Below are 24,088 nucleotides of genomic sequence, written 5' to 3'. Positions count from 1 at the left end.
ACGCCGCACGTGCGGGGGAGCGGGGCGGGGGGGGCGGGGCCGGCGAACCCCCGCCCACCGCTACGCTCGGCTCCGGCCGGAAGGGGGCTCGGCCGGCCGCCTTTCCGGACCGGAACTTCCGCCTGCCGCGTGACACTAGGGCGGGCGCTTTACGAGGGCGGACCCGTGGGCGGGACGGAGCTAGGAGGACGGTATTAAAGGCCGGACGCTTCCGGTGGAGGGGAGCTGTGGCGGGGCTTGCTGGGATCATGGCGGAGAATCACTGCGAGCTGCTGCCGCCGGCCCCGGGCAGCCTCGGGGCGGGGCTGGGGGCCGGCCTGTGCCGCCGCTGCAGCGCGGGGCTCGGCGCCCTGGCCCAGCGCCCCGGCGGCGTGTCCAAGTGGGTCCGGCTCAACGTCGGCGGCACCTACTTCCTCACCACCCGGCAGACGCTGTGCCGGGACCCGAAATCCTTCCTGTACCGTCTGTGCCAGGCCGACCCCGACCTGGACTCGGACAAGGTGAGGGCCGCCCGCCTGCGCGTCCCGGGCCGGGGAGGCGGCTAGCGCCCGAGGTCGAGGGCGCCGTCGGGCGGAGCGCCGCGGCCGCCGACCTGGGGGCGCCGCCTCCTCCCCCTCCTCCCCCTCCTGCTCCCCGGCCCCCGGCCTAGGGGCGCCGCCTCCCCCTCCCCCCCCCCCCCCCCCCCGGGCCCCAGGTCCTTGGGGGCCGCTCAGCCCCTGAGTCCCCGCACTTCTCGTTTGCTCGCGTTCCACACGTCCGACCTCGCGGGGGGCGGGGGGCGACGCGGTGACCTGCGTTCCCCGGTGACTTGCATTTGGAGAGTTGGCGCCCTGTCGTGCCCGCAGGGCAGTGCTGCTGAGCAAAGGGTGCGTGTGCGAAGGGGCAGCGAGGAGCGACGAGCCGGGAGAGCTCGTTGGGGCAGCGACCCCACCGCCCTCCCGACCGGTCGGCGTGCAGCTCGCCTCTCGTCTGACTGAGTGCTCGTGACTGTGGTCGGATCCTCACGGACACGGTCTGGATTATCACCTTTGTAAGGCTGGCGTGGCGGAGGAGAAGCTGGTGGGGATCCGTCCGGATTGAAACTCCGGCGGCGCTCTGCTGCGAGAGTACGTGTTCCCTGTATTTATCCCAGGCAGTTCGCAACCTTCTAACTTTCCTGGGGCTTCTCAGTTGAGCGTACATAATTGCACTTGGCGATGCGCCACGCCAGCTCAGCGCTTGCCAGGCGTGCAAGTCAGTCTTCCCAGAAAGATTCCTCTCCCTCTCCAGGTTCCGGAAGGCCACCGAGACCATCCTTGGTGTGGCATGCATGACCTTAGGATCGGGACGCCAGAGCTCCTGAGGTGCCCCAACACCAGGGTCTCCGCTGCCCCTTGAGCTCTCCGCTGCCCCTTGAGCTCTCCGCTCTTGGGGGACAGACCTCCCAGAACATGGCATCCTCTCCAGGGCAGAAGTAGGCTTTTGTTTGCTCTGATTCTCCGATTATAGCAGACGGGTATGTTTTACTGTTGGTTTGTTTTAAAACACTGGGCCACAGTGCTTCGTTCACTTGGATTTCTACTCGGGAGATCCTGCTTTGTATGTTGAATCAGATTTTAAATTGTTCTTGTCCATTGGGTTTATTTATTTATTTATTTATTTATTTATTTTGACGCAAAGTCACAAACAGTTGATTCAAAGCCAATTATCTCTACCTTGCGCGGTTAAGGCAGTTCATCCCTTTATCTTACTGCCTCAAAATGACTTAAAACTGCTCTACCGCAGTAACAGTCCTTTGGGGGAGGTGATTAACCCACCAGAACGCACATGCGACGGTTGCCTTTTGTCTGCCTTTTGTCGCCGTCGTCCTGTGCTTACCCACATTTGAGTTCCAAATTGTCAGAGTGAAATTTGGAATGTGAAGGTAACGCAGCAGATACGGTTTCTGTCTCATAAGATAGTTGATAGTAAGGGTTAGGTTTTGTAACAGGCAACAGGAATTTACCAGAAATAGTAATGCGAGTTCACATGGATTATGGGAGGGGAGAATGCTTTACTTCAGATGAGAAACAGCGTGTGAGATACTGGATCCTTCTCAGTCCCCCCCCCCCACCACCACCACCACCAATTCTGATGAAAGAACATCCCAGAGGTTCACTCCTGGATAATTAGATCCTGAGTAAGAAACCGGAGGCTGAGGGTGGAGGGGAAGGGGTGTTTGGAGGAGTGGGACACCAGTGATTACATGATGGAAGAGAAACAGGATGTTGATTCACTTGTGAAAACCTCGAAGCCCTCACTGCATAGTTAAAATGAATGAAAGCATACCTGGCAGCCGTCCCTAGGGCTGAACGTCAGCACAGACCTGGTGCAGGGTTCCTGCTGGGCACTTGACCCGTGTTCATTGAGCACCTGGGCTGCAGCAAGCTGGTGCTTGGATAAGGGTTGGGTGGGGACATTCAAAGGGGAGATGGGAACCTTGCAGGAACCTGCTGGGTTGGGACTCACTGGGAGAGTGCCTGGAATTTGCTCTTAAACACCACATAAACCTCTGGGAGAGGTGGAGTTGATGGGACCTTTTCTGAAGAAGGCGACAGACAGGTTGTTGGGGAGAATGGGGAGCAGGGCTGCCACTGGGCTTGAGCCTGGGACCAACTCTGGGCTCCAAATCCTTACTCTTTGGTCTCAGTGCTGACTCCGGCCCACTCTGGCCTGCTGGCGGTTCTCTATAGACTGGCCAAGTGTGAATTCTCACTTCCTCCTGGGGCTTCCTCCAGCGGGGCTGTGTCTGGGGTATTCATTTCAAGCAGCTGCTCCTCTGCTGTCTGGGTCATCTTTCTCCCAGGTTCTTGTAAGGGGCGGGCCAGGTATGATCCTCCTTCCCGGAAGTGCTTTGTGAATACTTGCTGTGTGATTCATTTGGGTTAAGTGTCTTGGTAGTCCACGCTACCTGGCCCATTAGGCATTGTTGAAAACAGGTTAGCGTTTGTTCAGAGCTGAATCAGCTTCTGTTTCAGTGTGGAGATGCTTTAGGAGTTAAAAGGGAAACAGGAAATATTGCTACTTGGTGGTTGGAAACCACTGGGATTAAGTAGGATTTGAGGTGGGTTCAGTCTCTGTCACTGAGCCAGGCCCAGAGAAAACCTGAGCTTTTGTCCTTTGACGGGGCCAGGAGGCTTCGGGTTGCAGACGCTGTGGCATCAGATGGGTCTTTGAGGGTTAGGGTGACCACAGTGTTTCTGATGACATGTCACTTGCAGCTTTTGCCTGTGCTCACTCCGGGTGTACTTGGTGTTGGCAAGAGTTTCAGGATTGGGAAGATAGTGGAAGAGATTTTACAGACAGGGCCAAGTGATGAGGGATGTGGGTGGAAGTACAAACTTTTAAGTCACTTGGCAAAAGAAGTGGGGATTCCTTAGAGTGGAAAGAGCAGATATGTTCTGTATAACTAAATCGGAGGCAAGAGGCTAACTTCCCGAATTCTTTAGAGCATCCCAGGCTCCCATGAGCGCTGGGTCGTCCTGACTGAGGCTCTGAGTGGGCGTCCCGAGACTGGGCGCATTTCATTTCACACTTTGGTCAAGGATGTGGCTCTGAGCATGTTCCTAGCCCTGACCGCATGCCGTGGTTGGTCTGAGACCTGAGTGGAGGGAGGGGCCCCTGCCCTCCCCCGGCACAGCAGGTGCTGCTGGCGGAGCCCGTGCTGCGTCTACACAGAACACCTAACTGGACGGCCCTGGGACAACCAGCCAGTGAGTCCAGGTCAGAAAGTCCTGGAAAGGGACTTGCCTTGAGGGTGAAGAACTTGCTTCGGGACGTCAGACACAGGCCCTGGGCCTGCAGTTGTCCCACCATCAGCCATCTGAGGGCAGCCCGAGAGGAAATGGTTGTCACTGCAAAGCACTTCCTCTTTCTGCCCACTGCATAGTGACTAGGCTTCGTTCAGAGCAGTGGTCAGAAAACTGTTGTCCGCCTGCCTGATTTTGCAAATTGGGTTTTATGGGAACCCTGAGGTGCTTGCTTGTTCCCAGGGTGTCTGGCCGCTTTCACCTGTGAGGGGATGCTTGGAGGTCCTTTAAAGGAGCTGGCTCTGCACCGAGGGAGGTGTGTGCATGGCCAGGGTGCTCTCACCAGGTCTTAGTTGGGCCGTTCTCCCTGGACTGCAGAGCACCAGAGACATCCGGTCTGGCGCTGGTGTGCCGTGGGTCCTGGGGAGATGGAGTGTCTCCTCTGGTGGCAGAGTTAGACTAAGGCTCAGGCCTGACTTCAACCCAACTTACGTCGCTGTGCGACTTGAGGGTGAGTCATTGTGCCGCTCCGAGCCGTAGTCATGGAGGAGCTGTGGGAGTTTCGGACCCCATGCCCTGTGCTGGGTCCTTGCAGCAAACAGATGACTCGTGGCCGTTTCTACTTTACTCTGTACTTTGTTTTTATTTTATCTTTATTTTTTAAGATTTTATTTATTCATGAGCAACACAGAGAGAGAGGCAGAGACACAGGCAGAGGGAGAAGCAGGCTCCATGCAGGGAGCCCGACATGGGACTCGATCAAGGTCTCCAGGATCACTCCCCGGGCTGCCCTGTACTTTGTTTTTAAAACGAACGCTTTCTCTCCCCTTCAGAATTTGTTTTTGCTACTGTACGTTTCTGCACATAGTCTCTGAGTCACCGCAAACCCTGGTACCTGTAGGTCACTCCTGTGCTCGGCCAGCTGGGAAGTGCGGCGTGTCTCCCGTGCTTCCCTGGCGGCCTCTTCTACACTCCACCCAGAGCTCCTGGCTGATCTCAGGACGGGCTCAAGGGTGGCTTCCCGATTCCGGAGACTGGAGCATGTGCTCCGGGGGGCGGGGGGCATGGCTTCCTGGGCAGCCACCGTGTTTTCTTGTAAGACTTGAGGTCTTTGAGCCTGGAGAACACAGCTTCAGGATTCTGGTACCATCCGCCCACATGTTTGGAAGAGGCTCAAGGCATCCAAATGTGGGTGTGCACAAGTGTCTCTTCCCATCGTCCACATTCTGGGGGGTTCTAGTTTCCTCAGCAGTGGGGCTTCTAGAATCTTTGCCTGGTTTTGCACATCAGGCTTGGGTGACGGCAGTTCTGCAGGTGATGAGTTGGGCCAGCTCCGGCAGATAGGCCAAAGTAGGTAAGGGAGAGGCAGGCTGCGCGGGACGCCGACCACGCCTAGCCACTGCAGTGGGCAGGAGGGAGGGTGGAGGTTGGGTGAGGGAGCAGAGGAGCCATGGGCCTGCCCTTCTGCCCCAGCAGAAAGGGAAGGTAAACTCTGCACCAGATCTGCCAGCAGGGCAAGGGTTAGGAAGAGAGCAGAGGCCACCTGGGAGCCAACAGGGCGATGACTTTGGGGACAGCTGGCAGGGAGGGTTCGAGTGCCTCACGGGAGCCGGGGGCTAAGCGTGAACCTCTGGCAAGGCGCCCCTGCTGCAGAGTGTCAGGCTGCCAGCGCGGACTGGTTGTCGCCCTGGGGCCCGGGGACTCCAGGCTTGAGGAGACCTCCCCTCCGAGGCAGTGGAGGAGGGGCACTGCAGCCAGGGACCTTGGGTCATCCCTGTGTGGAGCTTCTGCCCCAACCGACCATGGTTCCCACCTGTTTCCGTCTCTAGTTGAGTCTTTCATGGCAGCAGTTTTATATTATTTTTTTTGTTTTAGCAGTTTTATATTAAACACACACTCACACCACCAAAATAAGTAATGTGACATCTGTGGAGGATTTACGTGCAGGTGTTCTGTAGCTGGAATGTGTCTAGGGAGGGGAGCACCTGAGAAATCCCGGCAGATGGACGGTGCCCTGCCTTGCGACATAAATGTTCATAGCAGCTGTGAGCTGGATGGCTGGCCCTTGGGCTGGCAGGTCCGCTCAGCACCTCCCCAGGACTGTCCCTTTGCCCCAGGGTGACCCAGCACCTGCTGCGGTGTGTGCACAGTTGATGTGGTGTCTCCTCTCAGTGCCTCTGGCTCCTGCCAGACTGAATGGGTCACTCTGAACCACCCCTGTGTAGTCCTGGCTCTCTGGGTCTCCACCTCATCATTTGGAATTGGTGGTGTCTCATCCTCTTCTGGATGGAGGGTTTGACAAACTAGAAAACAAAACAAACAAGAGAATAGAGACTGAAGGTTTTGTGCAGGAATTTGAAAGAGTCATTTAAAATGGGTAGCTTCAGAGTAAAAGCTAAGTATTTCTTATTAGATTCATTGCAGATGCTCGTGTGCAAAGAATTCTGTGCATTTGCATTTAGCTTTTAACGGGGCGATTTAACAGAATTTATCTCCCATTTAACTCAGGACACTCAGCCCTCTTCATTGCCAGTCTCCAGTGGCTGTGCTGCTTCTCTTGCACTGGAGTGGTGCGGTGTCCCATTTCCCGACGTGTTCGTGGAGGCCGTGAAGGTGATGTAATGGGGCCAAGTGCATATGCTCCATAGAGAGCTCTCACGCCAACAGAGTTCTTTTCCATTTAGAATCTTGGTGAGAGTCTGACATCCCTGATCCTCACTCCTCATCACCGTTTCCAGGACCCTGTGGTTGGGCTGAGGGAGAGGCTGGCCCTGAGGGACGAGCAGCCCCCACTTTATCCACAGTGCTTTGCTGGGCAGTGCATTCAATCCTGCCTTAAATGTGTGGGTCAGGTTTTACTTCTGGGCGCAGAGTGGGCAAGGAGAACTCAGCCTTGGGGCTCATTACTGAGTGGTACAGTCATGAGTCTGCCCCTTGCAGAGCTTTACTTCCTACCCAGGGGTATGGGCTAAGGATGCTGGGTGGGCTCAGAAAGGAATGGACGGAGTGGGGCGTGGAGCTCTCTTGGTGGTTTCAAATCAGCCTTATCCACTCCGCCGCCTCCATGTCGGGGCTGCAGGTTAGGTGTCTCCTGGGAGAGCATGTGATAATGGGCCTGGCCCTCCCTTTGCCCACTGGCTCCTCTCGGAAAATGACTGTGCAATCAGGGCTCGTGGCCAGGGCATGATCTCTGTGGTCCGGCAGCCTCCCCGCCTGGGGCCCATGGCCCAGTAGCTCAGCCGGGAAGGTGGGTCCCAGTTGGGGTGGGATCCAGGTGGCCTGGGCATCACTGGGCCGCCCTGCTCCCCATGAGCACACTGGCAGCTGCGGGCCGCTGGCCCCTGTTGCGTACTCCAGCTTCCCTGGAGCTCCCCGGCCAGCTTCCCTGTTAAGCCCTTTAAGGTAGGTGTATATTTTTAAAGCCAGCACTTCACAAGTAGGTCAAACGCTAATTCAGTGAGAAGTGGGGAAGGTTAATAGAGGGAAATGATTTGTCGAGAAAGCAGTCTTAATTCTGGCTCTTTTACAAACAACACAAGAGCAAGAGCAAAGCTTGCCATTCCACAAATGTAGCACACGCTTGTTCTATGAATTGAGGACAGGACAGAAAGAGGAGACAAGGGACCCGCGAGTCTTGCCACCAGTCCCCTGCTGCCTGTTGTGCGACCAGACCGGGCTCCTGCCTGCGCGTGCTGGTGCAGTGGAGCTAGCGAGGCCCGCGTGGAGAGCCAGCGGCCGTGCCCCCACCACTCCCCAGTTTCCAGTGTAGGTGTTGCCAAGATGCTTTTCTCTAGGCTTTTGCGTAAGTGAACCTAAGACTTATATTCCGAAGTGAGGTTCCAGGGCTGCATTTCCAGAAGCATGTGAGGTTCTGAGGCCCCTCACACCTCTGGGCGCACGCCCACCGCAGTGTTGAAAGTACCTATCTGCAGCCAGCCCTCGGCCGCGCTCGCCAGCGCTAGAGCATGCTGCGCATGCTCAGGTGCTCAGACACGTAGTGTTTATGGAGGTCTTGCCTACATGTGTCTAAGAGTCAGTCTGTGATCATCTAGGCAGTTGCCCAAGATAAAGCCTGGTGGAGTTTTGGGGTTTTGGTGTAGGACCCCCACACTGCCTGTGGAAATTGAAACCCCCTCTGACGAGCCCAGTTCAGAGTACTGCATCCTGACGCTGCTGCCTGGCCCCACCTGATCTTGGAATCCTTCTGCTCCAAACAAATCCCCAAGAAGAAACCGGTCCAGGGAGCCCTGGCGGGACTCCATGGGAGAAACCACTTTTGAGTTTCCGTAAGTGCTGCTCCTTGGTGGCAGGGTTGGGCAAGCTGGCTCGTCACTGGCAGGGGGTGGCACAGTCTCCCACGCAAGTCCACTCAGTGAACCCACCATTCTGGGTCCAGGCAGGTGGGCCTCCGGGCAGCCTCAGGAGGAGAGCTCTGTGCTTCCCTTCAGGGCAGGCATGTTGGAGGCAGCGTGAAAACGGCCTCTGGGCTGAGTGCACCACCTCATAACCTGCCCTGTACCAGGGCAGGCGCTGGAGCTCAGGCTTGCTCCGCAAGGGGGAGCGCAGTGTGATGATGGTCCCTTTGAGCTCATAGTCTGGGCCCGCTGGGGCCTGGGCCCACTGGGATAGGGAGGCCCCCTGGGATGCCCTGAAGGTGGCACAAGCTCTCTCTCCATCTGACCTTGACCTTTTTGCCAGCTTGCCAGTGTCAAGGTAGCAGTGCACTGATGAGTCATTTCTGAGCCTGGTGATGTGCAAATGTCAAGCCCTGGGCTCTTTTCATACCTGGGGGTGGGGTGGGGACGGGCCCCGGACTTCATGTTGTGGCAACACCATCCCTTTCTTTCCAGGCCTTGGTCCCTTCTGGCTACTTTTTGCCAGTAGAAAGACCGGTAGAGCATCCTTCTTCCAAAAGCTGGTCCATGGGGTCCTTGGCCTTGCTTGGGAATAGTAGGGGTCCAGACGGACAGAAGGCAGGGGTCCATGGGGCAGTGTCTGACTTAGATGGTGGGTAGAACACGAGGATGAACTCGGGAGGTCTCTGTGCAGTGGGGACACCGCCTTGGGGGACAGAAGCCCACGGGGGAACAGGCCGTGGCCTGTCCTGGCAGGAGACTGGGCTGAGTGCCCGGGTCCTGCCTGCTGAGCAGCAAGGCTCCAGGTCCCAGCACCCTAACTGACGATGTAAGAAGAGCAGGGAGCCCTTGGAACCTTCAGGCTCTGCCACCCACAGTCCAGGAGGTGATGCTCCTGGGTGAGAAGTCAGGTCCTTTTTTTTTTTTAAAGTTTTTTTATTGTATTTTATTTATGATAGTCATACAGAGAGAAAGAGAGAGAGGCAGAGACATAGGCAGAGGGAGAGAAGCAGGCTCCATGCACCGGGAGCCCGATGTGGGATTCGATCCCGGGTCTCCAGGATCGCGCCCTGGGCCAAAGGCGGGCGCCAAACCGCTGCGCCACCCAGGGATCCCGAGAAGTCAGGTCCTAACGCGGGTGTCACTTTGCCATCAGGATGCCCCCTGGCTCCCTGTGTCGGGTGTCCGTAGGCACAGCACACCCAGGAGCTTCAGATACTCCCACCACCACGCTCGCCCCATAGAGATGCTGACACCGTCCTGCGGGGTCTCAGCTGGTCATGCTCCTGCTGAGGCCCAGGAGCCCCTGCAGCCGCTTTCAGACAGGGAGGCCACATCAGCTGTTCCACTGACTTACAGTGTTACCTTGTTGACTCAAAGGGAGGCCTCCCTGGGGCTGCAGGGAGGGGACGTGGGCTTGCCGGAGGAGCAGGATTCGCCACGGGCAGCGGCAGAGAGAGAGATGGTGGCGGGGTCCCTGGTTGCAGGGCAACCCTGCTGGAAGGCGGCCTGGGCCAGACCCGCCCAGCAGACCCAGGGCAGATGCGCGGTGTCCCTAGTGCGGTCGGCTCCTAGACGGCCGTGGCTCCCCTTCGCTGGTGGTACCCCCACTGCTGTGCGCAGGTCAGCATGTCCACATCCCTGGGCCAAGCTGTGCTGGGAACTTGCTGGCAACTGAGTAGAGGGCCCTGACCCTCCGGGAGGAACCAGGGCCACCCAGTGTGGGTGAGGTGCCTTCTGAAGGTCTGTTTCGTAGACGCTGCCCATGGGGTGTGGCTCCTTTGGTCAGCAATCCCTGAGGGACCCCGGGGCCACCTTGCCATGGAGGTTAGGCCTCTCCATACAGTCGCTCTTCTCTGTGCTTCGGTCGCGCCACCCCCACCCCAGGATCAGAAGGCCCTGCTCTGGGGCCTGGGGGGAGAGTCTGTGTTCACTTACTCATGTTAGTGTTCACAGCGTTCACGTGCATGGAGGCTAAACCGTCCCTCAGCCATGTTTGCGGCTAAGGAGAGGTCCCTACACAGTCCCCTCGCTGCTGAGTAAATAAAGGGAGGTTGACTTGGCCTAGACCCGAGACTGCCGATAGCCAGAGGCCCCCAGAACCCCCTCCCTGCAGAGCCCCAGCGCAGGCTGACGGTGGCTTAAGGGACACACACGACCCCTGTGCCTCCGCACCCCTCTCCGTGTGGCCTGGTGTCACATGTGCAGATCCTTGCCTTCCCATTCAGGACTCACAGGGTTTTGTTCTTTGTAGGATGAAACTGGTGCCTATTTAATCGACAGAGACCCCACATACTTTGGGCCTGTGCTGAACTACTTGAGACACGGGAAGCTGGTCATTAACAAAGACCTCGCAGAGGAAGGTGAGTTGGGAACGGGAGTCCCAGTGGACAGGTTGGTCACTTAAGACAACAGACCCCTCAGCCCGAGCTGGCCAAGGAGCAGGCCCTGCACATCCTCCCCTGCAGAAATCCCACATGCCTGCGTCCCCTCACTGCTTCAAGGCTGCCTCTCACACATGTCCCCCGGGGCAGCAGGCGCTTGTCTCCAGGAGGGAAGGCTGCTGGCCGGGGTGGTCTATCAGGACTGCTGTCACCAGGGGGACAGGTCACCTGGGCTGTGGACCGCTTCAGGAGCCTAGTTAGCGAGGCTGCTGGGGCCGGGGCTCCTGCCATGGAAGGCTGCTCGCTTTCACGGCTGCTTTGGCTCAGGCAGTCTTGGACACACCTGCCAGGTGAATCTCGGTGCTCCCTGGTCTCAGTGTGCTCTCTTTCCAAGGCACCACCGTACCCTCACCTCTGAGCTCTGCCTGTTCTCAAGCCTTCCAGCGCTCAGAGCAGCCAGTAGGGAGCTCATCAGTCAGGGAGGCCCTGGGCGGTCCAGGCGCTTCCATCCAGCGTGTGCTCTGGCTCCTACAGGGACTGAGGTCCTGTAGCAACCACCGGGACTGAAGTGGGCTCGCTCCTTGCCACTTCCTGGTGTGCTTCTCTCCTGGGCCTCCAGACCCAAGCCTGCATCTTGCGAAGGGGCCTTCTGCATGCACGTGCGCTCACGTTGTTTGGGGCGCCTTCCTCCGTGCTGTTTGTGGAGCCCTTTAGTTCTAGACTAAACTTCACAGCCCGATCCTGGGACAGCGTGCTTAGAGGCAGGTGCTTTCTGGGGACAGGCCCCTGCCACCCTGCCTCATCACCTGCCTCCTGACCAACCTCGATATCATGCTTCCGGAAGGGCCCATGGTGGCTGCCAGCTCAGTGTGTGGATGGTCCTGGTGCCCACTCGCAAGGCCTCTCAGTCCCCACCCACAGGTCTGAGGCGATGGCCGACAGGATGGCACCAGGTCTGCGTTTCATCACTGACATGGCCACACGCCATCCTGAGAAGTGACATTGTAGGTACAGCTGCTCACCCCCAGGCGCCCCCTCTGACTGTGCTGTCTGGACACCTGGTTAGGGCGCAGCCCAAGCTGCTGGCGCTGCTGGCGTGGGGACACGGCATAGAGTGAGGCCTGGCCAGGGTGGCCAGCACGGCCCTTCCGGAACCCCTGGGAGGGGTCCTGGGACTGGAGAGTCCCTGAATAGGTAGAGCACACGTGGCAGCCTTGGGGAAGAAAGGCAGCCCTAAACTGGCAAGAGTCCTAGAGCTGGGAGCCGCACTCTCAACCGCTCGGCTTACAGTTGAATGGGGAAACTGAGGCACTAAATGATAGACCTGTACAAAGCTACCCACCAAGCCCGGGCCTCACGTGAGGGCAGCAGGTGGTCCGCAGGCTGTGGGGAGGTCTCCAAGTTCTGTCCAGGGGCGTCCAGGGAAAAGCTGGGATAGATGCATGTGGGACTGTGTGCCCAGCCGGTCACCTAGAGTGGCACATGCCAGGAGTGTGTGCAGGAAATGTGCCCTCTGCCCTTAATCCTGGGGCACCCCACCCAGAGCCAGCATGTCTGCACATGGGGCTGTGGGGTCCACGGTAGGATGCGGGCGAGACATTTATTTTTGGATCTGGTAAAAATTAGTTATTTTTCTCTATTCTAGGAGTGTTGGAGGAAGCGGAATTTTACAATATCACCTCACTAATAAAACTTGTAAAGGACAAAATTAGAGAACGAGACAGCAAAACCTCCCAGGTAAGACCAGTGACTAATAGGCCTGCTGCTTCCGAGGCCCACCACGTAGGCACAGTTCGCTCCCCTCCCTTCCTGCCCTTCATGCTGACCAGGGCCAGCCTGTGCTGCTTCCCCTTCGTCCAGCTGTCCCGTCAGTGGCTAGCATGACCCAGCTGGGCAGAGCACCCATCTGAGTGCTGGGGGCAGGGGAGTCCCTCCTCAGGGCCTGGGCTGAGAGCACCAGTGTCATTCACTGTCACAAGTGAGGCTATGACCATTACGGCATGAGCCACTGCCACCATGTCGTGGTCACTCTTGTGCTATCATGGCCACCGCTGCAGCCTGCCAGAGGAGCAGCTCTGCGAGATCAGGCTTCTGGCGGGCAAGTCCCGAGGTGCTTTTAGCACCAGAGGCTGCGCCTGGAGCACAACTTGGTGGAGGTCGGTGGGTGGGCGCAGCAGGTGACACACCAGCTTTTCGGAAGCCACGCCGCCATCCCCTCCTGGCTGCCTTTGCTTGCGGGCACAGTCTTGGCGTGCTCATGTCTAGCCCAGGGTGCTGTCAGGGTTTCAGGAGCATGACTCACTGAATTTTGCAATTTAGAAATAGAAACATGTTTGGTGGCAGATGAGGAGTAGAAGATGTTTTTCCGAAGGCACCTCTTCGGCCTGTTTTGCTTTGTTGGATGATGGGCGGGGGTTGTCACTCTGTGTGCCACGACCTGAGCCCGAGGGGTGTCATCCTCCCCTGCGTCATCTGCAGGGCTGTCCCCGGACTTGGCAGGGGGCATGCGGGGCCTGTCTCAGCTGCAGCTGTCATCACACAGGTGCCGGTGAAGCACGTATACCGTGTGCTGCAGTGTCAGGAGGAGGAGCTCACCCAGATGGTGTCCACCATGTCTGATGGCTGGAAGTTCGAGCAGGTGAGGCCCCACCCCTCCAGCAGGGTTGCCATGAGCCTGCTGCCTCCAGGGACTGGTAATGAGGTGTCGGTGGAGTTGTGCCCCATCCTGATTGGATCGGTCACGGATGTTGGGGGGGTGGAGTTGTGCTGGAGCCCACCCTTCTCTCTTGGTTACCCTTCCTCACCTGAGCCTGTACTTCGCGGGGACTGCTCTCTGGGCTTCCACCTGGCCTCTCCGTGTGTGTGGGATCGACAGCCTGAGCGCATCCCGGCCTGGCCCTGCCCTCCTGTCCCCTCACATCCCCTCCCATGCTGGCTGAGCAGATGGTGGCCTGGGCTCCTTTGTGCTGCAGTTGGCACAGATGCCCTTCCCAGCGGGGCTGCTCTGTGGCCCCCCGGTCCCCTTCCTGCCCTCGGCTCTGGCGCAGCTGTGCCCTCCACTTTCCTGGCCTGACATGAGGATGTGGGAGTGCCCCTTCCTTTTGTGGAGCCCCTGCTCCCAGCCTGCACAGCTGCTGCCCACTGGCTGTGGGCCTGTGAGCACGTCAAGGATGCTCGCTGATTGCTAGTACCTTTTCTACAAACTTCTCACTGCTCCCAGCGCCCAGCCCCAGGTAGCACCTGCCCTGGTGGCCAGGGCCCCTCGGGCCTCTGAGTGTTGCTGGCTTCCATCCCACACAGGTTCTGGCCGCAGTGAGCAGTCCTGCCCAGAGGGAGGGCGGGAAATTACAGGCTCACCCCAGGCTCCTTTCTAAAGGCCACACTTTTTCTGTGGGTCTTTTGGAACAGTGGATCACACTGTAGAGCATGCTTGGCATCCCCTTAAAATGTAACTAAGACAGCTGTGGTGTTTGCATCCTCCCTCCAATCGGGGGAGGGCAGCAGAGTGAATGGCTGGTCTGGAGGGACGCACGTCCCGTCCCATGCCCCTCGTGTGCTCCCTCACCGTGCAGCCTGGAGAAGGGCTGGGGACACAGGAGCTGTAGGTACCAGTCGGGGTGTTGACCTGGGTCCCCCTCACTTGGAGCAAGGTTCCTCTGTAGCTCTCGCTGAGAGGGAGAATCTCCTGCGTGAGCCTCTGTCTTCCTATCTGTGCTCGGCCTGAGGCTTTGTCCTTAGCTCCTCTGGAAGATCCCAAGTCCGTTGCACAAGCCAGGTTCCTCTCGTCCCTGAGTCTTACCTGTTTTGCCTAGTTTGTCCCTGGAGGGTGTCTTCCCAGTTCTTGCCGGTAAAGCTCCAGAGCCAGTCCTGTTCGAGGAGAAATGCTCTACTTCCCAGAAGTAGGAGTTGGAACTGCTGTGGGTAAGAGCCCAGAACCCTAAGGGGTTGTGGGCGCCAAGCGCAGGGCCCTCGATGAGACTCAGGTGCCTTGTGAGAGAACGTCGTCTGCGTGCAGACGGCCCTCTCAGTGGCTGCACACCCACAGCTCAGTCTGCACCCAGAGCCACCCCTCTTCCGCCCAGGGTTCACAGGTGCCAGGGCACATCTCTCCAGGGATATTCGTGAACCCAGAACGACCTCCCAGAGAGGCGGGAGAACACGCCGGCCGCTGTGCTCTCCCGTCTCTGGCCACACAGGCGTGCTGCCCAGCACACTCTCCTTGCTCAGCCTTGCCTGCTGCCGCTCTGTTGCCTCTGCCTCTGGCGGCCTCCAGCGTGTGTGGCCAAGGAACGAGGGCCCTTCAAGGCACTTGTCAGCTCAGTAATTCTGCCCTGGGAAGCCTCACTAGTGTGAGGCTTCCTTTGGACTCATTTTGCATTTAAATGCACATGAGCAGGCGGGTCATCTGTGCATGTGTCTGCCTGTCACAGGGCTCCCACACAGCTGAGCCTGCGGAGAGTGGAAGCCGCAGCTCACCCGCGTCCATCTGTGAGATCCAGGCTCCCGCACCCCGGCCCCGCCGGCCCCCCCCACGCCAAGTGTGCCCTTCCAGGTTAATGGCCCTGCTGGGAGGAGGTCGGCCCTGCCTTCCCCTCAGAAGGCCTGGTGCCTGCAGCAGGAACAGGCACAGCGTGTGGGAGCTCACCTTCCCGTGTGCCCAACCCGTGTGAAGGGATCGGCCCTACACTGAAGGCCGTGACGCCCCCCACCTGCTCTGAGCCAGCCGCCACTGCCCCCCCCACCTCCCAGCACCAGGCCCCCACTCCTGTGGGCCCCACTGGAACCCCGAGAGAGCTGAGTGGCCCAGCCGAGATGGCCCGTCGCATGCGTGGTGCACATGTAGGGGTGGCCCGCACACATGTGTGCCCTGTGTACACGTGTTTGGGATTTCATTTTCTGTGAGTTCATTAGAAACCTCGAGGCGGAACCCTGTTCCTTAATCTCTGCGGTGCCGGTTGGCACTGGCGCAGGTTCGCGGGCTATAGTCCCCCGCTGGCGGGTGGGCTGGACACATGTGCAGCACTCATCCCCACGCCGCGCTCTTCTCTCCTCGCAGCTGGTCAGCATCGGCTCTTCCTACAACTATGGGAGCGAGGACCAGGCGGAGTTCCTCTGTGTGGTCTCCAAGGAGCTGCACAACTCCCCGTACGGCACAGCGAGTGAGCCCAGTGAGAAAGCCAAGGTGGGTGACCACAGGCGGGTGGGCACTGGGCCTGCGGTGGGGCCCACGCACCTCATGCTCTTGTCTCTGGTCACAGGTTCTCGCCTGACGTATCAGAAGCAGAGCCTGGGAGGGAAGGAAGGACCCGTGGGTCCCATGGGCCGTCGGTGGGCAGAGTGCCATGGGTGATAGAGGGAGGGGTCTTTGAGCACAGGCCACCCCTTGAGGCGAGCTTCTGGGGCTTCCACAGCCCCCTGCCAACACCTTCAGGCAGGCAGAGCTGCTTCTGCAAGTTTGTCTTCTAAGTGATGCTGTGGTGGGCTGTTTTCCCAGGGACTGGGGACATCAGGGCTGGAGAGTGGGGGCCCCCCGCGTGGCACCTGCCTTAGCCACATCCACCCTGGTCTTGGGAGTCTTGTTTGGTTTGTAAAAGGAGCAGATCCTGCAGATGATACGATTTTCAGACTCCTGGGAGCGTGGCCTCAGCAAGGCACCAGCATGGACTGATCCCTGTATAAACGGCACCGGCTCCCTCTGGGTGTTGGCTCTTCCGTCGCCCCAGGAGGGCAGGTGCAAACAGGGTGCACGCAGGGACGGCCGTGCTGCTCGTTTTCGGGTTAGTCTCATGACCAGAGCAGCAGCTGGCATGTCCTCTGGGGTCACTGATTCCAGATGCTTCTGCCCATGGCTGGCTCCACCCGGCAGCACTCCTGGGCCCTGGAGCCAGTTCTGCGGGGGTACCAAGAAAGGGGGTAGGGCTCTGTGGCGGGCGCCCCGGGTGAAGGCTCTGGGCCACAGGGCACTTGAATGAGTGCAGGAAAAGACCAGAACCCAATGGATTTTAACTGATGTCATTAATTGGAGGCTCCTGATTCTTCCTCAGATTCTCAGCCCTCCCAGGTGGCCTCTGGTCGATGCCACTCGCCCAGAACTGCCCTGTGACCCTTTCAGGGCCTTAGAGGTGTCGGCTTTGGAACAGACAGCAGTGCCCCCACGTATGTTAGCCTTCCCGAGGTGGCCGTCTTCACGGGGCTCGTGGCAGCTTGTCCTCACAGCATGAGGAAGTCGGGTGTCTTCACGGGGGGGCGATTGTCCAGTACCCAGGATGTCCCCACCCTGGCCCGTAGCACCGTAGCTGCACCCGTGGCGTTGAGGCCACTCTGCCTCCCACCTGGGTCAGGACCACATTGACGGTGCTGGGCCTGGGGATGTGCTGCCCATTGAGTCTTGGGTGACCGAGCCCCCCGAGCCCCCAGCCTCATAAGGAAGCACATCTCTTTGAGCAGTTGCAGAATTCTGTAAGTTGTTCATTTTTAGAGACTTTGATGTTTGAACTTGGAAGGTTTTACCGGGGTGGCCTCCTGAGCTCACTTCCCTCCGGTGGCTTTTCTGCTGCAGAAAGGGTACGTCTGTGCTCTGAGGAAGCTCCAGGCACGACCACAAATCCCTTTGCTTTTGAAAATGTAGCCCTGTTTTTCTCTCCAAAAATACCTGGGTCTGAAGTGTGATAGCTGCTTTGGTTTCTAAATGAGGGCCGTGCCGGGAGCTCCCCAGGAGGCCAAACGTGGTCGGGGTCCCCGGAACACCATGGAAAACCATCAGGGCTGGATTAGGGGTTGTGACTGGGGACACCGTGTGCAGCCTGGTTGTAGCAGTGCTGCACCCGTGAGGGTGGCAAGTGTCAGCCTCCCGGCTCCGGGTAGGCGTCAGGCAGGGAGCTTAGTGATTAGTGAGGACAATGGTCCACACGAGGGTGGCTCGCTTCCACCGCCAGCCGCCAGCTCAGGGGCTTCCCAGACCCCTCCGCCCATCCGAGATTTGCTGGGAAGGCTTGCAGAACTCTCTGACTGAGGGGACGCTGGGGTGTGGTTTGTCGTCAGGAGTACAGAGAGCGAGGGCTCAGGTCCAGCAGGGCAGAGCATGGGGCGGAGGCCCGGAGACCTGTCAGGTGAGGGCTCCTCTGCAGGGTCTTGACAGGCGCTAGCACGCAGAACATTGCCCACCAGGGATGTCACCCACCTCCGTGTCCAGGGATTTTACTGCTCTTGGTGACAGACGAGATCGATTGATAACTGATGGATGACTGCCTGTTTGATCAGTTTCCTGTTCCCTGGCCAACTGACCTCACCCCTCTCACGTTCTTAGACCATCCACTGTGGCCCGGAGGTCACTGCCTCTCTGGAGCCAGCAGTAAAGGCCACACCTCTATTGGGGCAAGGTTCAGTTCCTCACTAGAAAGAGGGAGGGCAGAGTAGAACCCTGGGAGTGCCAGGCTCAGGAACGATTGGGTGCTTTCCTCTGTGGCATGTCTGCACGTGTGGGTTCAGGATCCAGGACCCCCGACACGAGGCTGGTCCGCCTGTGCAGAGGGCAGAGGGCGTTCCTGCCCCCGAGCACCCACACTTGCCACCACCTTGGGGAAACGGCCTCTGTGGGTGGGCTCCCCAGCCGCCACCCCATCCCAGCCTGCACTGACGGTGCCCTCTCTTCTTCTCCCTTGCCGCATGCTACGTGCCGAGCCAGAGTGACGACGAGGAGACGGGTCACGATGGGGATGACTCAGATTAAGTGTAAATGTCATGGTGAGCTCTGTCACCCTTACATTGACCACTCACCTTAGCCTCCTTGACCCCAGCCCTTCCTCCGCTGCACTTTCCCATACCTGTAGTGGACAGAGAACCTTCTGCGCTAGAAGCTGACTGTAGATCTCTGGTGGAGCCAGCTGTCTAGGGTGGGGCTATCGTCTGTTTCCTTTAGGATGTCCACGTGGGTGGCCTTGGGACCCAGGCTGGGGTGCACAAGAACCCCATGTGTCAGTCGCTGAAAGGACCTCATCGCTGTGGATGTCAGTGGGCAAGGACACAGGCCTACCCATCCTGTCACAATGCCACGGACTCAGGGCCACACAGCCAGGGCTGTGCCTTAGGTGGGGACCTCAGTCCTGACACCAAAGCCTCAGGAGTGGGATGCTGATAGAGAGGAGTCTCTGACGACCTTCTCTCTGTTTGCCCTGTGATGAGGGGCTCTGCGAATACATCCTGGTCCCCCACTGCTGCTCACATCCCTGCTGTGTCCCATCCCTCTTCCCACTGTCCAGGTCCAGAGCCCAGCTGTGCTCACCATTAGCAAGGGCCACCTGTTCTGTGCCCTCATCTTGCACACGGGGAGTCGAGGCCCAGAGAGGGCAGGTTGTAGGTGGGCAAGCCACACATCATCCATGGTGCTCCCCTGCTCCCTCCAGAGTCCTCCCTCCCTACCCCTGTCATGGACCAAGCCGTGCAGATTGGGGGCTCCTCAGCCTCTGCTCTGGGAGCTCAGGAAAGGCATGTGGCCAGCCAAGCCCTGAAAGGTTGACCATCCCGCTGTGAGAGGTCTGGACTGGAGATTGCAAAATAAGAGTGGCATTTACGTTTTCAGTTATCTTTTTGATGATTTATACAACGTTCTCAGTCTTGCCTCTTGATCCACCCGTCTTCAAGTATTTGTCACCTGGCTCTCCAGGAGTTTACCAAGCCTTGGTCTGGATGAGCACAGGCCAGGAGATAGGCAAAATGAGTCCCATCTGTTGCTTCAAACTTCCTAGTAGCCACGTTGAGAAAGTCAAAAGAAACTTGAATATAAGCTAACAGTATTGATTCAGCACCTGGAGAACCTCCAAAATCATGGGGGTGTTTTGCTTTCATCACTCAAGACTCCAACCCGGTGTGTAGTTTGTGTCTGTGGCCCAGCTCTGCTGGGAGTGGTCACTCCTCAGGCTCAGCAGCCTCGTGCGCAGCAGGCACCAACCTGGCCCGGCTGGAAAGTGAGTGGTGCTAGCAGCCTGTGGTCAGAGCCCGGCTGTACCCTGGGGGAACCCGTGTGAGCACAGGGGAACCAGCTTATGCAGAAGCCACATCTGTGGCCCCAACTCACTGGGCTGTGGGAGGGGAGGTGCGGGCTGGTCGTGGAGCAGCCCTGGGGTGGGCCCTGCCTTCGCACGATGACACGGTGCACCTGCCTGGGCATGTTAGGCTGTGCTACTCAAGGGACACATCTGGTCCCTGTGGTCGGCTCAGGCCCCGCCTTGGGAGGCAGCCCGGGGAAGAGGCTTTCCCCGGCAGATGGGGTTGTGGCTAACACAGGCCCTAGGGGTGGTGTTCCATCCTCGTCAGGAGGTAGTTATTGGGGCTCACTCTGGTGGGCGGCATTCCAGTTGCTTGGGCTTCATCCTCTCCACTGTGGACTCAGAAACTCTCCTCAGCACGGTTTCCAGCTTGCCCTGCAAACAGCAAAGATGACGGGACTGGGGCCAGCACCGTAGGAACAGTGGGGACCTGCGAGGGCCGATGGAGTGCATGTGACCCTCCTGCGTCAGCTCCCCCAGACCACATCCCTCTGATAGGGGTCTCCTGGACTTTTCCCTAAACCTAGGGGCCTGAGGAGGGATGTTCAATCTGGGGCGCTGCTTCTCCATCACAGATGAGGCTGCACCTTACAGGGAGTGAAGCGGGGTCCCAGGAGATGGGCACAGTGGGCAGGAGAGCATGAGAACATGTCAGGCAGCTGTCCTGGAGCCCTCGGAGCTTTGGCGGGCACATCCAGGGGCTGGCAGGGACGTGTAGGGCACCAGGGCACAGGCTGGAGTGACCCTCAACAACCTGTGCCTTCCTGAGTGGTTCAGAACAAGTGTTTCATGGATATGAGTGCCCGGGGCCTCTGCTCCTGTGACCACAGTGTCCTGGGCAGCCACCCTGGCCTGGGAGCAGGAGGGCGAGGCCTCACTGGGAGGCAGGGAGCCTCTTGCCAGAGTGTCTCTGTGGACCTGGTCCTGGTGTGAGCAGCCTGGTACCTCCCAGGGCACAGTCCCACGCTGTGCGCCTGTCCAGGGCTCAGAAACAGTGTCCCTAGAGCCCCATCTCTCTCAGCTCTGGCATTCAGGCAGAAGATGCCCCCTGGAGGCTCGCTTTCACATTGCCTCGTACAGCACTGGCCTTGGCTGGGTTGAGCCAAGCTGGGACTCGGGCTGTTTCTCGTGGTTCCCTGGTGCTTTGTAGCCATACTGCGCATGTGGATTGAAACAGCAAGAGATGTGCGGACTCTAAAGCCCCCACCTGGGGACACAGTGGTTCGTTCCCCTCCACCTGGGCTGCGTGGGGTTCAACTCTCCAGGGGTTGGCCAGTGCTCAGACCTCTAGAAGCCCCCAGCCTGGTTTGGGGGTGGACAGGATACACAGATTCTGGGGCTGAAGGAAGTTGGGTGCTCTGCTCTGTCCCTGAGATGCCGAGGGGGAGAGAGGAGGACAGGGCCAGGCATGGTGGCCAAGAGGCCATGGACTCTGCAGGGGCTGGTGCCCTTGAGGCAGGGAGGCCAGCACACTGAGGAGCACGATGTGAGTCCTGCAGGCTGAACTGGCGGGTATGGAGGTGATGGGGTAGTTCTGGGAACTCAAGTCTGTGGGTTGTGGGGCTCAGGCCGGGTTTGTGATGGGTGTGAAGAGGAACGGGTTGAGGTGGGGACCGCTGGTGCCCTGAGGGCGCTGGCTGTACACACGTCTGCAGCCCAGATCTATGTAGGCTGGAGCCTCGGGGGTTGTTGCCTCTCAGGTGAGCTGTTGAACCCCCAGGTGGGCTCTGTCACCCACAGAAGGCAAGCAAGGACAGCCATCAGGGGAGCTGGCTGCCAGGAACCTCTGGGCGCTTAATAAGGAGCCATGACCCCCACCCGTGTCTCAGGCTGGCTGCTGTGATGGGAGGTCTTGGGCTGGGATGGAGAGCTGGAGGGCAGGCTCCGCAGCAAGGGTCTGCGCCTGCTGGCTGGGCCGACTTCCAGCCTGTGCTTGGCCCCCTTAGCCACCTGCAGGCAGACTTAAGGTCTTGGGCCCTGCTCCCGGAGCAGGTGCTTCGCTTCAGGGCCTTGTGGCTCCCAGCTGGCCACAAGGTGCAGCCCCATGCAGCACCCAGGTCCTCATTGTCTGTGTTTGGCATTTTTAGATTTTGCAAGAACGGGGTTCAAGGATGTGAGAAGCACAGTGTTGACAGCTGAAGAAACATTTTATCTTGTTCCAAGTTGCAACGATCTGCCATGTGGAGGAAGCTTGGCCGTGAGAAGAAACCTGCGTTTGACAATTTCTCTATAGAGATCTGGGTGTGGATCCTTTTTTGCCTCTGAGGTGGGTGGTGCGAGACGGGACCACCTGTCTGGGACTGGGTGTCCCCACTCGGAGCAGGCATGCTGGCCAGGTGGATGTCCCCCTGGGGGCCTCCGCTGGGTGTTCCCCATGCTGCATGGGCCCGAGGCGGGAAGCTTCCAGCCAACCCCTGTAATCACCGAAGATCATTTAAAGGACAGCGCTCTTGGTGCTAACATAACATAAACAGTCTATGACGGAGCCTGGGCCTTGCTGGTAGGAAGTGGCTGCAGCACCGTGGCCACAGGCTCTGGGTGCCCACTGGTCACCCACGTGCACCAGGCCCTGGTCCTTGGGTCAGGGAGTCCACTCTGCCTTCCTGGTGGAAGAGGTTGGCAGTTTCTTGCAGCCCCAGCGGGTGCCTCCTGAGAGAGGCGGCCCCCGCATGTTCACTACTTCCCAGGCCTCAGCCCCGAGGCCCGGCCTCCTTCAGAGCCAGGCTCCCCCTGCCTGACCACGTTGGGAACAGTCGAGGCTTCTCCACTTACATTTTCCAGGCAAGAGAACTTTGCATCCCTTCTTCCCCAGTGTGGACAGACGACCCAGCGTTTGTACTTTTTAGAGATGCCTGAAAGTGTTGCTGCATTTTGGACTAATGTGTTAAGTCATTGAAGGGGAGGGAGATGCTTGTTGGGTTTGGCCCAGCCTCGGGCCTGGGGGGGAGCTGTTGCCCGTCAGTGCCTTTGTCTCGCCTCGGATAGAGGTCCTGGGATGGAGGTCGGGGTGGAGGCCTGTCCACCTGGCTCCCGGAGCTGAGACTCCCGGTCACCCTGAAAACCGGATGTTTACAATGCATCACAAATCTCTCCCTCTTGTCAGCTCGCTCGTCTTCTTTGTCTAACTATGCAGTTCTCTCTGGGGTTTGGGGTGTTTGAGACTTACACGTTCTGCACGGGCTCTGCCCACAGGACATGACGTTGGACCTACTAGAATCCCTGTAAAAAGCGCTGCTCGCATGCTTTGAGGACAGACCTTTCCTAGCTGTCGGGGGGCTGCAGGCGGGCAGCTCTCCGCTTCCTTGCCGGGGCCGCCGGGCGCTCTGACCGCCGCCGAGCGGGGCGGAGGCTCGGGCGTGCCTAGTTTCCAGGGCTTCCGGAGGCTTCTCGCCTGTGTCCTCTTTTTTGCCAATAACCTGATTAACCAAGTTCTCCGGCACCTGGGACTTACCTCCTCCTTCCTGTGAGGTCTGTTGTCTCTTGTTAAATGTTTGGCTTCACATTCATCGCAGTCTTTCTGGAGGACACATTTGGGCCCGGCAACCGTCCCCCCAGGGTGCCCGGGGTGGGGGCAGCCCCGCGTTGGCCTCGGGGTGAACCTGTGTGCGCTGTTGGCCACGTGGCGTCGTCTGATTTGTGATCTTGACATAATAGATAGGCTTGTGGTTTTTTAATTTAAAGATATTAAGACTTAATTCACTAAAATTTATTCTGAGGGGATATTTATACTTTTATACTTTTTTAGGTATCCGTATTTTATCAGCTTACAGTTTAATGCCTAAGTTTCCCCTGAAAATAGCAAATAAAATTGTGTATTTATGAATGAGAACAACTGTTAGTGTCTCAAAGTGCACAGAGGAGCCGCTGCTGCAGAAGCGCTGACCTGGGCTCGTGGTGGCCGTCCGCCTGCCTGTCTGGCAGCCATCTGCATGTCGGGCGCCCACGAGGGCCCGGGGAGCGCCGGGGCTGGCACAGCAGAGCGGCACATGCCTGTCTCCCACCTCGGCCGTGCCAGCGCCACCACCTCACCTACCTCTTGCTGGCATCCTGCCCCATCCCTGGGGACAAAGGAGATCGTCTTCTAGTGACATTGTGAGGCACTCATGGCTCGTCATGCCAAGGGTGCACACCTGTCTGTCCCACTCTGCTCCCCATGCTGGCTGCTCTCGGTGATCCTAAGGTGCAGGGCGCCACCCAAACCCCTAGTCTTCTCTGGTGACCATCTTGTTTGCTGGGGTCTCGGGCGTTTGCCTTGCTGGCCCAGGCTGGGAGGTGGGCTGCGGGGGCACTGAGCTCTCGTGCTCAGTGTATAGTCGGGGGCATGGGGAGAGGACTCTAAATTCTGCTTCAGAGAGTTTGCTTTCTGCACAGACAGCAGTTGGCACCTTCCGGCTCTGCTCCTGACAGCAGATCTGAACCTGTCTCCTGTCCACGTGCAGGGCTGGATGGGAGCCGGCCACCCAGCCCAGGTCCCAAGACTGAGGGCCCTTCCTCTGGGTCTGCCGGGCCGGGAGGCCTCCAGCCGGCCTGCTGCAGGG

The 24,088-nt window shown here is 58.7% G+C and overlaps 1 protein-coding gene across 2 annotated transcripts; it reads left to right on the top strand.

Annotated features, from left to right (window-relative positions):
• Positions 1–215: 215 nt before the first annotated feature.
• On the top strand, positions 216–23,379 carry KCTD5 (potassium channel tetramerization domain containing 5). Of its 2 annotated transcripts, XM_072753965.1 has the most exons (7): positions 216–500; positions 10,377–10,485; positions 12,152–12,243; positions 13,049–13,144; positions 15,563–15,688; positions 18,191–18,249; positions 21,638–23,379. In XM_072753965.1, exons 1-6 carry the CDS (start codon positions 249–251, stop codon positions 18,233–18,235), a joined length of 720 nt encoding a protein of 239 aa, XP_072610066.1. In that variant the 5' UTR covers positions 216–248; the 3' UTR covers positions 18,236–18,249; positions 21,638–23,379. The 2 variants fall into 2 exon arrangements, with proteins under 2 accessions (XP_072610066.1, XP_072610067.1); XM_072753966.1 differs by lacking the exon at positions 18,191–18,249 and having other exon boundaries at positions 219–500.
• Positions 23,380–24,088: the final 709 nt, after the last annotated feature.

Source organism: Vulpes vulpes, chromosome 3, assembly GCF_048418805.1.
Source record: "Vulpes vulpes isolate BD-2025 chromosome 3, VulVul3, whole genome shotgun sequence".
NCBI classification, from domain to species: Eukaryota; Metazoa; Chordata; class Mammalia; order Carnivora; family Canidae; genus Vulpes; species Vulpes vulpes.
This window is presented reverse-complemented; position numbering and strand designations above follow the sequence as displayed.

Coding starts and splice junctions, on each gene's coding strand:
- KCTD5 (XM_072753965.1), top strand. CDS start 249: ATGGCGGAGAATCACTGCGAGCTGCTGCCGCCGGCCCCGGGCAGCCTC. Junction 10,486..12,151: donor CAAAGACCTCGCAGAGGAAG/GTGAGTTGGGAA, acceptor TCTCTATTCTAG/GAGTGTTGGAGGAAGCGGAA. Junction 15,689..18,190: donor AGCCCAGTGAGAAAGCCAAG/GTGGGTGACCAC, acceptor GTGCCGAGCCAG/AGTGACGACGAGGAGACGGG.